General features: G+C 46.5%; 1 protein-coding gene across 3 annotated transcripts; it reads right to left on the bottom strand.

Moving 5' to 3' along the window:
- Window positions 1–1,082: 1,082 nt before the first annotated feature.
- On the bottom strand, window positions 1,083–15,182 carry nfatc2a (nuclear factor of activated T cells 2a). Of its 3 annotated transcripts, none has more exons than XM_029156967.3 (10): window positions 14,791–15,182; window positions 12,319–13,246; window positions 12,071–12,239; window positions 10,505–10,707; window positions 10,257–10,429; window positions 9,122–9,262; window positions 8,066–8,121; window positions 7,844–7,976; window positions 7,040–7,708; window positions 1,083–2,473 (listed from the first exon to the last, which is right to left on the bottom strand). In XM_029156967.3, the coding sequence occupies exons 1-10, from the start codon at window positions 14,846–14,848 to the stop codon at window positions 2,418–2,420; spliced, it is 2,586 nt and encodes an 861-aa protein (XP_029012800.1). In that variant the 5' UTR covers window positions 14,849–15,182; the 3' UTR covers window positions 1,083–2,417. The 3 variants fall into 3 exon arrangements, with proteins under 3 accessions (XP_029012800.1, XP_029012798.1, XP_029012799.1); XM_029156965.3 differs by lacking the exon at window positions 14,791–15,182 and adding an exon at window positions 13,522–14,044; XM_029156966.3 differs by lacking the exon at window positions 14,791–15,182 and adding an exon at window positions 13,522–14,040 and having other exon boundaries at window positions 7,046–7,708.
- Window positions 15,183–18,964: the final 3,782 nt, after the last annotated feature.

Here is an 18,964-nt window from a genome sequence, read left to right as displayed (position 1 = left end):
GGGCGGGACTGTTACATGCAGCCTGTAGGCAGAGACCAGATTTGATTTGATTTAATGTGGACGTGTCGATTAAAAGAAAGAGTAAGCTAATAGACATTGTGTCTAATGCAAAGGTAATGTATTATTGAAGTTATGTAACAATATACAGTATGCAGAACTGCTGAACATGTAAAAAGTACAATATTTGTAAGAAGAGTCTAAAATGGTTGATTTAAAAAAAAAATCACTTACAACAAAATACTTTTCTTTGCCCATTTTAATGGTGGTTCTGTGGTTCTAGCTACCTGAAGAGCTTTATTATTAGTATTATCCACCTCTTTTCTACTTTTCGGGTCATCTGCTTCAGGCTGTGGATCTGAGTTATACCATGGAGCCAACGTCTTCTTTCACTGCCTTCTTCTTCATAAGGACAACAGTGTCTGACATTGTGCGCCGTAAGACTGCAGCATAATCAGCAAGACAATCTACCAGTTCATGAGTAGGATGATGTGTGTCGCTCCATTGGAATGAAGCAAAAGACGATGGAATCATCTCCTCAAATCTAGCAACAGCATCATCAGAGAAACATTTACTGTAGTGGAATTCGTTACTAAGTGCTCTAATTGCTTGTAAACTGTGTACTATAGGGTGGATGTCACCCGCCGGGGCCCCTTGAATGTGTTTGCTGGAGTCTCTTACAGTACGACATAGTGGGCTTCTCAGTGGTTGTGTCGTTGAATGGAGAAAAAAACAAAAGCGTTTATGAATAATTAGATGAAAGCAGGGAAGTTAACCGTACATCAGATAGCAGCAGTACCAGCAGCAACGCCTCAGTAACAGGAAGTAACACAACATGCTTACCAGTCAGTGGTGTATGATCAAGTGTCAAAGAATATGTTTTAAAATGTTACTACTACTTAACACGAGAGTCAGCCAGGAAAAGATTATCTGTAACAGAGGGCGCAAAGAACATGTTGTTTATGTAGTGTAATATTTGGCTAATTAAGCAATTAATATTTACCCTAATACTACTTACAGTTTGGTGAATATGAAGCTTATAATAACATCATTTGTTTGCGGTGGCCCAAAAAAGACAGTGACAATCATGATGCAGATGTTTATTATTTATTACTACTTTTGAGGATAGAAAAATAGCATGGGAAAGGCTTTTTATGGTTTCACAACATAGTGAATAAAATAATCATTAGCAAATTAATCCAAGCAAATCATAATACAAAACAACGATATGACAAACAAAAGAAAAATATAGACTATTATTAGAATATTTTAAAAAGATTTGCGTAAGAAAAATAACAATACCTGTAAAATGTGTAATTTTAAACATATGCATCAGATAAAGATACACGCATGAAAGAGATCAGGTATTTTGTCAAACCTAATCATTACACAGACAATCGTCAACCTAATATTTACAGAAATGGGGAAAATTATTTCGTAAAGATTACATTCAAGAAATGTCAAATGCACCTGTTCTGTACTGGCTCAATGAGGGATGGAATCAATGAATCAACATTAGCCTCACTAATATTACAAAATAGTTTTTTTTTTTCATCAAATACTTGAAATATTAAACATTGACATTCAGTTCTATATTTGTTTATGATTGTCTCTTTATTTTTTTTTCTAGACCTTTATGTTAAAATCATATAAATTGCATATAATAAATCCAGTTCACTCTGAAAAAAACAGCTAACAAAGCTGTATTATCACAACAACAATCCCTACTGTATGTCACTATTGTTCCTACAGTATGTTAGCAATAGCATAAATAAAAATGCATGTTCTTTACATTGACAAATATTAAGTTTCTGCTCACAGGCAGACAAAAAGTATAATGATTGTCATTATAAGTGGACTCAAAACTCAACTATACACAAGACCCTATACAGAGTAAATGCTTTGGAAATGTTGCCTTAGATGTTATTACAATCAACTTTGGGATTTATATATACTAATATCTAACTAAAAAGGCAAGAAAGCCAACCGTGTATTATTCACAAAACTTTATATTATATAAAAAGTAGTAAAATTCCCCTCGTTATTGAATACAGTGCATACTGGGGTGTGTAACAATAGTTAATTTCTATTTAAGGCAGTGTGCATTTCATTTTAAACTGCACTCAACAGGAGATGATCAACTGTATATATGAACTTACATTATGTGCAGAGATAACCAAAAATATTTGAGCATCATATTATAAAATGTTTGCTAAGATACAAGTATTATCCTTATGACCAATCACTGCTACATAAAAGATCATTCAGCTGCATGAGGCAACATGGTGGGAGTTTATTGCCTCAGGCAGTATTATCACAGGTATCAGGTCTGATTGTTACTCGCTGGTCTGGTCTGGTGTGTGTGTATGCGTTGGGGTGCTGATGAGATCATGTTTTTATTTTCTGTCCATATCTTTCCTTTATGTCTGCCCTCTGGCCTGGACACCAGTCAGGTCCTTTCGTATGATCTCATTCACTGTAAAGTAAAAAAGACTGATGTCAGACAGAAAGACCTTCATTGTTTTGCATTTCAGTTCTATTTATATACTATAGAGCCAATTTGCAAAAAACGTTATCTCTTATTACTATAAAGCACTTTGTAAGGTTTAACTAAAACACAACACATCCATATTTATTTCAAAAAAATATTTACAATATTTCAAAATAGCTTATATCACTGGAAAAACAGAATCATCAACTCAAAACTCATATTTTCCGTACAGATCTGACTCTACTGGTGTGAGGGTGTTGATGGTGCAGACAAACGCTGCATTAAAGCGGAGTAACCACTAGAGGTAGATCTAAGGCCGAGCATGCGATTACTTCCTGTTGTTGAGGCGATTACAACTGTGTGTATGCACATCAACAGAACAGGAAGAGGGTTGAAATGGAAACTTTGATGGTGTCATAGTTCTAAAAATAGAGGCACAACAAGCATAGACATAAAAGCCGTGCCAGTCACTTTAGATCAAATGCTATAATAAAATTAATCATTTACATTATACACACACACACCATAATGTAGAATACAGTTTTGGGGTATTTGGAACATTTTTGTTTATGTTTTTTTAATATAAACAAAGACACCTACACAGTAAAATGCAAAGAAAATGTAATAGGGAGAAATGGTATCTATGTGACATGTCATTTAACATGAGCTGTAGCAATTATCTGTCCATAAGTGTGTTTTACAGGTTTAAGGCTGGTGCCACTGCCTCCACTGTGCCTCCGGAGAATCCTCAGGTCTGGTGAGTAATAGAAATGTTTTAAAGTGGGCCAAAAAGCTGTTTGCCTCTAACCACAGCGTTGCAGAGCATGTGGATTTTGCAGCCATGGTAATAGACTAAAGAACTGAATCAGTTTGTATGTTTGTAAACACAGCTTTTTAATGCTGGGTTTGAAATCTCTTTGTAGTAACTCCTTCACTACTTCATATATATCACTATCATCACCAATGAGTGTTTTAGCAGCACAATGATACTTATCTAATGTTTAAAACAGGAAACATCGTGCACGCCATGTAAACCACTTGTTTCACTGTAAAAGCTTTACACTATAATGGGTTTATACGTACGGACACCAATTTAAAATGGAAACATGCTCTATATAGTGAATACCATAACATTATGTTGAGCCAGAATCGATTAAGGACGTCTGATTACTCATGTTTTGTATGGTAACAAAAACAGCACAAACTATTGACAGACATACTTTTTTTCATGTTCTCCCAAGATAAAGAGGTGTGAACTAAGCTAAGCTAGGCTAAACTAAGCTAGGCTAAGCTAAGCTAAGCTAAGATAAGCAGATTTAAGCGTAGTCACAGCTTTTTATTTAAGACCTGCAGCGATGAGCTGAAAATAAAAGCAAAGTACATTTTTTTAGATAAAATTTTTAAATAATATTAAACAAAAGAACACTCCATGCTTCCATCTGTCTCTATCCTGTTCTCGTAGCCTACTGCCCTTGAATATGATCACTTGCAGGTGTGAAAGAAAAACAGCTTTACAGCAGCTTCACTCATTTCACAGCCAAAGCAGCATCTGAGAGCTACTGTACAAAAATGTAGGAGCAGCCGAATTGTGTCACCTCATGTGAGTCCCTGTTTATTTTAGGGAAATACTCTCGGACACCTAATGCCTTAAAGAAGCTTCCATCTTCACAGCAGTGCCACATATTTCCTAAACATAAAACGAGCAGGAGCGCCACAGCAGGGCGGCATACAGTGGGGCTTTACTGGATCTAATGAAGGGTTGGCACCGTCCGGCTATGTGAGGTTGGCCCAGAGAACACTCCGACTAGTGTCTTTAATAGATGAGCGTCTGGCTCCTGACTTCTGCACCAATGAGGTGCATTGTTTACCAACGGGTGGCGGTGAGGAGAGAAAAAGAAACACCCTGTACAGTAGCTGACTCACAGCCCGTCGCTAGCTGGAAAGTTTGTGTTTGTTGCTCTGCAGAGATTTGCATGTTTGTAAAGTCTAGGTGTTTGTATATGGAAGGGTCTACTGTGCATCCATTGGTTGTGTCTGAGCAGATCGATTCGAGTGAGGCTTGAATGGGTATGCGGCTGGAAACCATAAAGAGAAACCGGGGCGAGTGGACGGAGGACAGCTCACCACCAGCCTCACCACAGACGCTTACGCTCGCACACTCGTGTGTACAGTGAGAATCATTGCTCCTCCGTTCTATTGTCTGCTCCAATTCAAATATGGCTGTGAATGAAAAAATATTTGAGGAATCATATACTGTCCAAAAATTTTTTTTCAAAGTTCAGTTGCAGATTTGACTATCTAGTTTTCTGCACTAGGAAAGTGTCTTTAAAAAAAAACAAACAGACTATTTGACTAACTCAGATTGCTTAAACCTATACAATATATACGACAAATATACATATAAAAATTATTATATAAAATGAACATAATTAATAAATTAAATATAAATGTATATATTATACAGTATATTAAAAACGTTTTGTAAAAACAACTCTGAACAGTTAGACATTGTTGCCAGGCAGCCATTTGTTTGCCATCATGGAGCCAGTGTCATGCACATATGACTACAGCTGTAGCACCAGCCTTTCAAATGGGAAACAAGTGAACTAAGACTAATGTCTGTTCAATAGCCTGTTGCTGTGTGCTTTATCTCTCCTGCCCTGATCTCCACCTGCTGGAACAATTTCACCTGCTCCACTACCTCTGGGCTTTATTCCACACCCACTAAGTCTGCTTCTCCCTGGAAGCTCTGCCGCTGGCCCTATTTTTACAGACGATGCAGCATGTAGCACATTATGGCATAACATGACCTCTGCAGTAGGCTGTTTTCATTGTCAGATGAATATATGATGAATAAGAGCTTGCTTTGTGTAGAGTTTGCTGTATGAGGAGGCATGGAGTCAGGTAGAGACCGTGAGCTTTGGTACGAAACAATATCCAACTTTCACTCACACTTCACTCAGGCTGACACAGTTGAGGCACCTCTTAGATGTGACAGTTATCACCCACAGAACTGAGACAACACCAGGATGTGGCCTCAGTCTTGCTTCAAAGATGACTACAAACCGAAACACACGTCTCGATGAGCAATCTCACTTTGGCGAAGAGGTCTTTGATGGTCCCAACTTAAATGTGCTCTGGGTCAAACTTCTACACATGCACCTTTGCAGTTGAACTCTGTGGGATTTTTTTTTTTACCTCACTTACTGTATCTTCTCATCGAAATAAATGTTTTGAATAGTGGGAAGTCCCCTGTTTTTTCTTCTCCTTAAGCAGCTGTAGGCGTAATAAGATGGGCACATAGTGCAATGTTGCACACGGTTATAATAAAATAACAGTTGCATTAGATCATGAAACAACTAATGCAGAGCAGATGAAGAAGAGGAGGAGGAGGAGGAGGAGAGGGACGCTAACTGCCTGCCATCACCTTTTGATGATCAACAACAGACAACAGTTTAACTGTTTCTCCGTCTTCTTGTTAATTATCCCTCTAACAGCCCTGTTGCTATTTATCCTACATGTTCCACTCGAAAAACACAACACATCCCAATAAAGTTTATTCCATTCAAACACGCGGACGCAGAAACAGACTCTTTCCTTTTTCCTGAGAACCGCCCCCCACCCTCCCGCTATCTCACTGAGATCACGCTGGATTTCACGAAGACAGCAGCTGCGAGTAGGAATTTCTCGGGCCAGATTGGCAGAATGCTGTGGTCGGAAAAAGAGTTAATCCTCCGGTGGGTTCCCCCCGCTGAATCGAGCGGTGTAAGGCCAAGAAGGGGTTCTGGCCAACTATAACAAACAAAGAGGCTTTCCCTTGCTCTCCCAGGCAGCCCGTTCCACTGTTTGACAATGGTTGCCATGGAACTTGTTTTTCACTTCATAACAATGTCAACATCTCCAGGCAGTCCAGCGGGTGACACTTTTTTCTTCTTCCTTCTGCGTCTTTAATGCGAGAGAGAAAGAAAACTAATTTCCTGACGCGTGACTGTCCAGCAGCATGGCTGTTGCACACTCACTTCTTCGGTAGACAGTATAAGCTTTTATTTTATTATTTTTCTGTACATATTTCATTTGTTTATTTATCTTACACTATGGTTGTTTTTTATTTGTTGTCCTTTTCAATGGATCTGTGCTTGGACCCAACACCAGGTCAACTGTGTTTTTTTACTGTAGCCACCAATTTCAGAACGGAGCACGGGGACCACTTCAAACGGTCTTTAGGCCTCTGATACCTGGCAACATCAGCTCAGTGAAACACAAAGACACACTGCATCGCTTCCAGAGACATCCTGCGTCACAATAAGGACAAGGTTCAACCTCACGCCTGACGCTTGAATGTGGCCTGGCTTTAATTCTGTGGGGTGGGAACGGGGTTGCCAGGTTTAACTGGAGATGGATGTGTGAAAGGAACACAGTTTATTGTGTGTAAATATTCATCACTTTGCCTGTTGCCTGGTTTTTTTCCTCATTATACCATATAAACTATAATACTCACTGAGTAATTAAACGAGCCACTCATTCACAGAGAATATAAAAGAATGAACTTACACTCACCATCATCTAGGAAGGCCTGGTCCAGGTTCTCCTCTTTGACAGTCACTCTCCTCTGTCCGTCTCCCGGAGACGTCGGCCCGGTCCCCGAGGGAACCGGGCTTTTCTGCTGCCCTTTCTGCTGCTGGATCACAGTGGAATAGTGCTGCGGCTGGGCGACCGCCACCTGAGCCTGGACGGGTGTGGGGGAGTGGGAGGTGGCCGCCTGGGGGGAGTAGGCGTCGCAGTAGACGATCTGCTGGGGGTCGGGCTGCGGCGCCGCGGCGGTTTGAGGGTCTCCTGCCTGCAGCAGGTGGTGGTTGGTGTGTGAAAACTGGATAATGGAGGGGGGCTGCCCGGCGATGATGGACGCTGCGGACTGAGCTGGGGAGCCTGTGTGGACCAGGACCGAGCGGTGGGGCTCGGGCACCATGGCCGCCGTCTGCTGGTAAAGACTCTTCCCCCCGCGGCCGTAGAGGAGGGCCGCGCTCTGCTGCTGGAAGCTCGTGTCCTGGTTTGGGAGGCTGGAGCCGAGGCGCTGGCAGTGGGACATGCTAGGGAGCAGGTTGTCGGGGAGGACGCCGCGCGGGTGGTGGTAGTAGGGGTGGGAGGACAGGATCTGAGGGATGGCAAAGACCATGTGGTCGCCTTCGTACTCGTCCACGGGCTCCGTCTTGATCGATGGAGCTGCGGAAACGTGAAGCAGAAGAGAAACGGCTGTTGACATGCTCACAGGAAGTGTCAAAAAAAATCATCATCTAATCATTGAGCTGTGAAAGTGTAAAATAAGCCCAGCACAGAGCAGCGGAGCCGCATTCTTACATGGCAGCGGAGTGAAGGTGAAATGCTGCGGCTGGCTGCGCTTCCTCTTGCCATTGATGACGTAGAAGTTGACCTTGACAGAGCGGCAAGTGGCGGCGTCTCGGTAGGGGGGCACCTCCACGAACAGCATGCTCTGCGGGACGGAGCGGCGTTACGACCCGGCCAATCAGGAGCAAGTAAGCAAAGGTGAGGCACATAGGATGAGGATGATACGGTACGTACAGGCTGGCTCTTGTCTTTGTCCACGGTTGCTTCCATTTCCCAGATCTGCTGCCCATCTGGAACAGACGGGGGTTCATTTAACGTGGGATGATCCCCAAATGACCCGATCACACTTGTGTCGATCCATAACATTTGCACACACACCGTGTTGTTTGTCTGTTGCTTATGTGAATCTTAAAGAAAAGCTGTGCGTGCGTGTGTGTGTGTGTGTGTGTGTGTGTGTGTGTGTGCAGATCAGGTGCGAAGCCACTTCCTCTTACGCCGCAGAGCACACCTATGTCACACGGAGCATAGCGACGGGCCTTTAAGCTGAAAAAACCCAAATCTGAGGAGTTAACAGTGACCCTAACGTATGACATAACACAGCTGCATCGGTGGGAAACCCTCGCGTCGCATTAAAAACGTTTAGCAACATGAGTGGAGCGGGGGAAGGGGGATTCCACTGGCGCTGCCAACTTTTTATGATGGACTTTCTCCACTCCCCTGTTAAAGTGTGATGGCTGCTGCTTCCTTGGCGGCTGCAGAACATGTGTTTACATTTTGTTACAACCTCATTCTCAGGGATACCCCGACTCCTGTTCTCCCGGCGGGGAGAACTTGTGTGCGTGGAGGTGGAAAAGATGGAGGGGGGGGGTCTGACTTGGCTGGGAGAAGTGCAAACGCTACACAGATTCCTGGCAGCGGTCCCAACCACACCACCGCGCCGCCTTCGGTGGAGCCAGTGACTCACAATGTGATACAACCGTGCATGTGCGCCGATAAAGTTTAGCCAATTTACTTTTACGTGCGAATATAAAACAAAGAAAAATAGCATCCTTTATCCAGATGTAGCACGGGGACTTTCACTCAGGGCATCGGCGAGCGGTCATGTGACGCATGGAGCCATTACTCAGACAACACAACACCTGTGTGAGCAGCGATACACAATGCAGAGTGTGGGGGCAGAAGGAAGTCAGACAGCGCTGTTATCATGAGCATGATGCAAATAATTGATGCCACTCTCCACAGCGCTGCAGGTACGATGAGACGAGTTTATATGACAACAATGGCACTCACCCTGGGTCTTCTCCGTGAAGATGACCTTGGAGTCGGAGCTGAAGTTCTGCCCAGTTAGGATCATCTGCTGCCCACCCAGAACGGAGCAGCTGTCCATGTCCTGCTTCTCCACCATGGGAAGCTCGTGTGCAGAACGCTGGGCTGTAGACACACACACACACACACACACACACACACACACACACACACACACACACACACACACACACACACACACACACACACACACACACACACACACACACACACACACACACACAGGTGAAGCTCTCTCTTTCACATAAACCAGCAGCTGGCGTTTTACAGGTTAATGGGCTGATATGTTTCTATGATAACTCATGTACATATTGTGCAGACTAATCAATAACCAGATCTTCACAGTGCGCGAACGTGTTCAAAACACGCCTGAAAGGTCGTTTCTCACGAACACAACTTAACTTTTTACCAAGAAGCAACAGGGATTTACAATAACCGGACGATGCTGAGTCATCCAGCTGCATTCTTCACTTTCAGGTTTAGCAAGCGGCAACACAAATCTGTCAAATCACAACAACTGAGCCCAGGCTTTAAGCCTAAACGTAGACGAACGGCGCCGCGTCCTTATCTCATCGCCTCCACAGCATCTGAGGCGAGCGGCGGTGCTGACAGACGCCCCCGTGGACTTTAGGCAGGTTCGATGGAACCGGGGCCCGTCTAATCGCTGGCACATGCTCATTGGCGGAGCCTGACAGGCAGTGAGCAGCTTCACGCTTCTAATTGTTCTGGAGCTGCCTTTTTTTTTTTTTTTGCGGAAGCCGGGCAGCGGCTATTGTTCTGCTCTGTCCGCGGGCGGAAAGCAGACGGACACTGACATTAGATTTTGCGTCACGTTCTTTTAAAACGAGGGGAACATGTTGCACGCGGCCCGCGTCACGCTGATACGACGAGTGTCGGCTGAAGCTGATAAAGAGCCTCTTTGTTTGACTTTTTATTGCACCAGATGCTTTAATATCACTGTGTACTCGTGCATGTACGCATGATGTACTTAGACAGAGTTTACTACTGTGCATATAGACTGACATGCAGCATTTAGCTTAACTAATAACATCCCCATTCTCTTTACAGGGATATTTCAATATCATATCAAGCTGCTTACAGCATTCAATGGGTTGCGAGGCCACTTGGAGCGAGACGTGCTGCCCACCAGACTGAGGTATGTGGACCCGGAACACAAGGCGAACCCGAGTGTTTTTCCGACCCACGTCGGTCTCGCCCTTCCTCAGCTCGATGTCAGCGTTCCTGAGTTTCAGGATCCCAGCGCAGTCGATCCTGGAGAATGAGATGACCAGATGAGCAGCGACAAGAGAGTTTACCATTACTTAACATGACGGTGGGTGTTCATACACTGCTTTCATGTTGTTCTTCGGCTCCAGGGGGATCTCCAGGACTTTGGTGCCGTTGATGACCTTCTCGTAGCTGGTCGTCGTGACGGTCTTGCCGGTGATGCGGTGGACTTGGTAGAAGGCGTGGGGCTTCAGGATGCGCTCATCCGCCGTGCCGATGAAGATCTGCAGGCCAAGTGGCTCCTTGCCTCTGTAACCATGTAACTGCAGACACAGAGAGTCACATGAAAGCCAGAGAGTTTGGACTCTGTGAGGGAAAGGTTTCCTCCGTAGCTCCTCGTTTCCAATACTGCATTTCCAGATGTTGTTTTATGTGGAGCTGGCCGGTGGCTGTCAGAGCCACGTGTAGGAGCACGAGTCTTCCTTTTGCAGCGAGCCCAGAGCTCACATGCTGCAGCGCTTACATAACTTCATGGAGCAAATGCTGAGGGGTTCATCTGCTTCAGTCAGAGAAGTGAAAAGGTGAAGAGCGAGCAGCTACAGTGCATTAAAAGGAACGTATTGAGGAAATTAAACAAAGTGATGTTTGGTGAAACTTAAGAGAGAGAGAGAAAGAGAGAGAGAAATAAACATCAAGTCTGAAAGTGCCTCCTGAGGAAACCTGCAAAAAACCACAAAGCTTCAACTTGCATCTAAGTGCTGTTTTTGTGCAAACAGTTTAGTGGCACAAGCTTCATCAAAGTATAAAGTAGTAGCAAATTCATAGAAGAGACACTACAGTTATATATAGAAGCTGTCACAGTCATTCAGTAGATTAGCTGAATGTTCAGGGCTTTCTTCATATTGTCTTTGCTACAGACTTTCTACAGTTTTGCTGTTCCTAATTGTGGACAAAAAACAAAACAAAACACTACGCGTGCACTTGTCATAGAGGTGATTACGTGAGCGAACGTACAGGAACTGTCACTGCAGCTGGCCGCTACGAGGCGACGCCATGGCAACGAGGACGAGCGTTCTGGCCCGGCGTCCAGGCAGCTGACACACGGAGGAAGCAAACACGCGATAGGCCCAACATGTGAGCCGCCAGCCGGTCGTCATGGCAGCGGCAGGAGCAGTGAGTCATGGCACCGGGGAGCGTAGGAAAAGTAAAGTAGAGGGAGCGACGCGAGGAGACGAGAGGAGGGGAGAATGAAGGAAAACACAGAAGGGAAAGACGGGGTGAAGGAGTGCAGCTGCGGCTCATCCGGGCCCGGTCCGATTGGCCCGGCAACGCGGGCAGAACCGACCTCAGCGTGAGGCCTTCGGGGACAGGCCGGAAAAAGGAAAAGGAGCGGGACGAGCTTCGTTTCACCGCCGCTACGCTAGCGACGGGCGAATCACAGGCGCGCGAAGACAGAGAAGTTCCACCTTCTGCAAAAGCAACGGCCGGCGGCGGCGTCGCGTGGCATCAGCTCACTCCAACTAACACTCAATAAAAAAAAAAAAAGTAAGAGGCAGCACAGGTCGCTCACTGACCTGAGGCTGCAGTGTGAACACATGCACACATAACGCACTGTGTGTGTGTGCACGGCATTCATTCGGAGCTGTGATATCAACAAAGGTGAAGCCTGTGAGCCTCTGGCCTCACCTGCACTACAGGGTGTCCTCCCGTGGGCGCCTTGACGGCCCCCCTGCTCCCCTCCGTCTCGTAGTGAGCCCTGTGATGTGGCCTGGGCTGCACCTCGATGTGGAGCTCGTACTGGTCCGTGTAACTGGGCACGGGCCACTCCAGCGGCGGCAGCGAGGACGCGGGGATGCTGCGAGACACGGACGACGGCGCTGAGCACACGATCCGCGGCGACCTGATGTGGCGCGCGTGCGCCGGCGAGCGCTTACCTGCACATGTTGGCGACGAGGGGCTTGTGCCACATCGGGGGGATGACGAAGAAGGGCTCCAGGGCAGGTTTGCTCTTGACGTCGTGCTCGCAGGACACCAGGTAGCTGCCGTCGCCGTGGGCGTCTGGGTACAGAGGGTACCCCTGAGTGGACGTCTTGCCCATCTTCGTGGGCACCAGGCCCGGCTGAGCGCCGCCGAAGCCGTTGACGCCGTCGGCCGGGCTGCCGTGCGCGTAGTGGGCGTTGGCGTTGGCGTCTTCGTGCCCGCCGCCGTGGGGGGAGGGGCTGCGGGAGCGGTGGCCCGGCACCAGCCCGGGGTTCCTGTACATGTCGTAGGTGCGCTTGCCCTGCGGGGAGGCGGAGCGCGACCCGGGCCTGGAGGAGGGCGAGCGCCGGCCCAGGCCGCCGTCCTCGGCGCGGGGGGAGGTGGAGGGGGAGGTGCGCGGCGAGCCCGTCTGGATGCCCTGCAGGCGGGGGCACAGGTCGCCGGGGTTCTGGCCGCCGCTGGGGGACACGCAGGGCGACGCCCAGGGGGAGGGGGTCTCCGAGTGCCAGCTGGCGGAGGAGTTGCTGCTGGCGGGACTCAGGCACTGGGGCTCGCGGTAGGCGAGGGCGTCGTGGCCGGGCACGGCGAGGGTGGGCCGGCAGCAGTTGTTCAGGTGGTGGCTCTGCAGGGAGTCGGGCCCGTGGTTGTAGTGCTCGTGGGAGTAGGTGATCTTGATCCGGGGGCTCACGGCCAGGCCCGCGGGCCGGGTGCCGTCCAGGAAGTGCCGGACCTCCGGGCTGTCGTATGCGGAGAGCGCGGCGCCGTTGTGCTCGTGGAAGGAGGGACTGCAGGACTTGGTGCAGTACGACGAGGCCTCGTCCAGAGGAAAAGCCGGCTCAGACGCTGCGCTGAGGATCTTCTGGGATGCGAGGTTAGGGTCATCTGCATAGAAGAATAAAAATAAGTAAAAACACACAAGTCGGACTGAGACGCGTCAACGTGGGAGCAACAGATCCACCTGGTGCTTTTTCAAATAACAGCTGAAGAGACTCAAATGCTTCATGTTGACATGTGAATTGTACTTCCTGATTTTTCTTTCCGTTTACATGAGTGCACACACACACAGGCCGAATAGAAAACGTTAGACAACAAATGATAAATATAGAAGAGCGGAGACAAGTCAATGCTTCCAAACGCCCAAAACAATCCAGACCAACCTTGAACACCTTCTCCAGCGAAGTCGCTGCAAGATGGTTCATATTCAAACAAGTAGTCAAACTCCAAATCCTCATCGGGGCAATTTACTCGACCGAGGTCTTCCTCCAAATCTTTCTCGTCGTAAAAATTGGTCATCTGTCTACAGTTTCTCTTCTAAGGACTCCACCGCGTTCGGTGTGACGGGCACGCGAGGCTGGGACGCTGCTGAGGCTGCGATGCTGCTGATTAAGAGAACCTGTCTCGAGCGGCAACAGGAGCAGCGGGGGGTGAAGCGCGCGAGTTTCCTGTTTCACCTCGCCCGCAGTTATTTTCAGACGTGGGCGTGTCCGCGTTCAACTTCCACGCGGAGTTTTCGTCTCTGAGCGCGATCGCACGCCGACGTCGGCGGCGGGAGGGTGCGCGTGCGCGCGAAAGCGGCGCATCGCGCGCCGTGGGAGTGTTGACTCAACAGCCGCGTTCAAAGCGATCGCCGTGACTCTGACGGGCTGCTGCTGCCCCCGGGTGTCTGACACGCCGCAGCAACACAGCGGGGCGCCGCCTGTCACCTGCGGCGCACGCGGCTCACGTCAATTCAGAAAGAGCGTCGAGGAGGAAAGGACGGACAAAAGTGGACTCCAACCTATATCCGCCGCTGCCTATTTGAAACGCCGAGCGTGCTAATTGCGCTGGTCTCTGTTACAAAGTCATAACAAATAAAAGGGTTCCGCCAGAGGGAATCCCGGGATTTACGCACGACGCACGCCAGGGAGGGCGTCCCCTCCAGCGGCGCGCGCGCCTGCGGCCCATTTGCTCTGTCAGTGAACATGACGCGTGTGCGTTAGGAGCCACACAGCAGCTTTACCGCTGCATGGGTTACTGTAACACATACATACCACCATGATTTGAGCGTTCAAACAGCAAACAATGAAACTGTTGTACATAAATCAGTCTATTTGTCCATAATATGCATACACATTATCACGTGCGTTACAGTAAAACAACAAAAAAAGTTTCTTTTTACCAATAAAATTAATTGTGTGACTAATTGATCTATGTTCATAACATCACACGTCAACATGTTTTTTGTTCATATTGTTGTTTCCCAGTGATGCAAAGAGCCGATTCATTAAAGCGAAAGAAGCGCGTTTCTGTCCAGATACCAACATCTCGACTACTTTTACAAAGTGACAGACACCAACACAGCATCTCACAAACCCGACCTCAAAGCTACTCAATCAGTTAAAAATCAAATGATAGATTACCAGATATTCACAACACTTCAGCAGTACCTTGATCCATCGACCTCATGGTGTGGTACTGTGCAAGCCTCCAAGTATCTCTAAACATCTGGAGAAGAAAGTGAGAAAATACAAAAAGGCGAGAAAACGTTGCCTCCGCTACGAATCACAGAGGAAGCTCTTCGGCAACAAATGTTGAAAAGGAATTTAAAAAGTGAAATCTGGAAACATGCCGCTGCGCGTGAACTCCGTTTCTGTTCAAAAAGATGCCGCCGCATCAGCCACAACGGCGAAGTGTGTAGTGCGAAGTCCCCCGTCGTCAGAGTCCTGTAAGGATAACTTGAGTTTCATGAGTGGCTTCCTTCCCCGCTCTGGGTGTTTATAATGGTCCAATGCTGTAAAATAACGGGATTCCCTCAGTGTTTCCTCCTGTTTGTGCGCCTCTGCCATGGAAACCTGGAGCCGGTCCATGTCGGAGACTCAGGGCTTTCCTGCAAAGCCCCACACTCAGGAATCCATGACGTCTCTGGCTCCTGCACCAAGGCATTTCTGCGGCATTTCTCAGACAGTAGCACACAAGAACTTCATTGTAGGAATGAAGAAATTACTCCAAAACGCAGGAGGAGAGAGAAGAAAAATTAAGAATAAAAATGTAGGATATATATATATCCTGATTCTAAGCTTAGACTGAATATACTGAGCTTACTGTTAGTTTTATACATACAGAACATATTGTTTTTGGAATAAAGAACAGAGAATTTCATTTTACAACCCATTTCCATTTCCTAATGGAAATATGCAGAATCCTAGCAACCATGTTACATTTGCCATGACAATAAAAGTTATATAAGGCAGCATGGGGGGAGTGGGGGGCACTGATATTCTGCACATATTTGTAATAAATGTTCTAATGACAGTGGGTAGTTTACTATAAGGCAGGAATACACCTTGCCTGTACACTGGACTCTAATATGTGTGCATTCATGGTAAGCTGTAACCCATATCACTGGTCTAGTGAGAGTTCCCTTTTAATTTAATGGGGGACGCGTTGGATGAGTCACCAGTCAATCACAGAGCTGCATATACTGACAATCAGGAGAGTGAGAGTCTGGGATAAAGGGGAGCTGCTAAAGGCTGACAGACAGACTCATTTAATAAATAGATTTTGCCACTAGAGGTCGACAAACTGACTGGATGGTTTTGCTGGAAATTTTTTAAAACACTGTAAACTAATTCCAAGCTCAAACTAAAAATCACTGTAAAGCAGACGATAGAATACTTCAAACTTACAGAGAACATCAAGTGTTGGGACCTTTGATTCGACAAAATGGAAGACTTTATTTTATCATCTTATAGGCAGTTCATTCACATACCGACAAATAAGAAACAAACTGATGTGTGGCGGAATTCCTTAAATATACGATATGGCAGCAGGTGTATCAGACTGATATGATTGATCACACACCAGACAAGACAAACACAACAGCGCCCCCGAAGGTCGGAGGACTGAACTGTCACATAGACACAGACCCAGACATATGAAGAACATACAAACTCCACACAGATCAACAAATCCGACCACTAAGCGCTACACCACAACGCCGGCTGTCGTCACACAGTACAGATCAGGAGTTCACCCAAGTATTTCTTCATCAATCTACACAAAAACCACAAAAAATAACTGCAAAGGAACAAAAACAAACAGACCAAAATAGTTCAGGAGACAACTTGAATAAACGGAAATGCAAAACTTAACATAAGCAAATGTGAAAGAGTTGTGAAATGAAACATGACACAACCACAAAAATGCTCAACAACAAAATATAGACACAAAACTAACACAGGGATGTAAAAGACCAAAAAGAAACCCGGAGCAACCACAACCTGCTCCCGTAGGAGGGCCAGAGTTCAACGTGTCTCCCAAAGCCCTCGCTCGTCTTAGTCATGCGCGGTCCGGGGCCGTTCATAGGAAAATATGTGCACTCCACAGACGGAGGAGGTTCGAATCAGAGGATCTCCTCCGGACTGAGACGTGGATCAGCGTGAGGGGGCGTTGGGTGAGCAAGGTGATGAGTCCGCTAACCACAAGGCGGACGTTCTGGGGGTGACGTCCAGCAGCCTCGTGGACCAGATGTTACGGAGCTCCACTCCAGCTCAGATCATACATTTAGGAAAGGAAAAGTGCTCGCGTCCACACGGCTGAGTTTGCTTGTTTGCATTTTCTTTTTTTTGAGTCCATGCAGTATTTTCCATCCCTGTAAAGGACCTCACTGAGCTGCCGGGCTTAGAGCTTTGCCCCACTTTCAGTTTTCCAAGTGCAACCTATGTAATTAAGCCTTTAAATGCACGCAGAGGCGCTTTGATGCGTAACAGATAATGTACAGTCTGTCGCGGGAAGCGTTCCAAGGAACCCCAGGGGACGGAGCCGGGCGCGGGTTCCTCCATCTGCTCTCTAATTTGGCAGTTGTAGTCTTCTTGTTAGCAATAACTCAGTTCGTCTTGTTCTAACTCGACAAAATATGGATCAAACAGGAGGCTGTAGGTTTTCCAATCTAATAAAACTAGTGTTATTTAAAAATGAACAAACGAGACACTGAAACAATGCAGTGCCACAATTTGAGCTAAAAGATAGGAGCTTCATTATTATGTCTAATAACAACAGTTTATTGTGTTGTTGTTAACACATCTATGATAAAATAGGCTTTAAGGAACTGTATCTTTAACATGAGTGTGTCTGCTTAGGTTGCTGCTGGCAGGATTCCACTCCAGGCAGTGCTGGTATGTCATTGCGCAATAAGGAATCCGATTTTCTTCCTGCCCAAACTAGAGATCCCTGGAAAACATTTTCCTCTTTTCCCCAATTGTACAAATGGACTAATATGTTCCATCACCATGCAAAGTACTCTACATACATCACTGGACAACAGCTCCTCCTTATGTAACACTGATTGATTCTCTGAATGTTTGTAGAAACACCTCACGTGTCTTAGGTGCACTGGAAAAGCAGCAGCAGCAGCAGAACAGCAGCTTATGGATTTTTCCCTTTTTCCGTTCAGCGTATCAGACCTCCTCGTGTCTTCTCCATCCAGGTTTCCAAATTTATACATTCATCACTGACTTTCATAAGTCCTATCTATTCTCAGCCCAGTACCGATGCTAAGTCAATATTTGGTAGTCAAAACAACAGAAAACCTTATTGCTGTATGGAGCATCCCTCCCATTACAACTTCATTCATTTCATCCTAGCTGCAGTGTTTATAAACAGGCATCTAATCCAGCCAGTCTTAAAGCGACCGGGGCAGTTTCTGTGTGTTGTTTAAAGTGGCATTAACATTAGGAATCACAGGGAGAGGCAGGGAATTGCATCAGCAGCTCTTCCTGCTTGTAGGTGTTAAAACCAAACAAAGCATTCCAGGCCAGAGGAGCTATAAATACTCCCAGAGCAGGGTGTGTGTTCACGCTTCGCGAGATTTCTATGAGGCGTCTGTCATTGACAAAATCTGCTGTAGACGCAGGGAAGAAAACAATCCATCTTCAGCTTGTTCAGCACTCGCTGTCATTCTATATCATACATCTGTGTTTGCAAACCTAATCCAGACATCTTTGAACAGATTAGATTTAAACTGACATTTAACCAACTAGATGTGATGCAGAAGGTGAACCTACAGCACCTCACACGCCCTGAGTGTGCTCAGTGTTGTGTCCTGGAAGCTGGCGCCGGCCCAGCGACCCGGGTTTTGTGGTTTGCTTTGGACTGAAGGGTGGTTGTGGGTCCCAGATGGTTCCATACCATCATCTACACTAACCGACCCAGTCAGGACCCTGACATTCTGTGGTGTATCATGTTGCATAGTCTAGCATGGTAGTCTTCCATTTGGATTTGGACCGGGAGGTGGAAACAAATTCCATGTCGTGAAGCATTAAAGATAAAATAAACCGACCCGGTGATAATGAGTGTGGAAATGTTATGTAATGGATGTAAGCTACTGCTTTCTAAAAGTCTGAAAATCTAAACCCTATAAAGTGCAAAGTACATTTCTGAATAGATTGTGGATCTGGCGGTGGACCTACGGGTGGGGGTGGGCTTCCATTGCTGGCTACAGGAGGGGAGGAAAGATCTCCACTGTTGGGGTTAGCAAGCATCCATTGACCCTGGAATGGAACATCAGCTTTCATTGGACTGATTAAGTTAATTGGTTTCTTTTAATGCTATAGCTCAGGCATT

The sequence above is a fragment of the Betta splendens genome, chromosome 7 (genome assembly GCF_900634795.4).
Source record: "Betta splendens chromosome 7, fBetSpl5.4, whole genome shotgun sequence".
NCBI lineage: Eukaryota > Metazoa > Chordata > Actinopteri > Anabantiformes > Osphronemidae > Betta > Betta splendens.
Note: the sequence above shows the minus strand (reverse complement) of the source record. Positions and strands in the feature narration are given on the sequence as shown.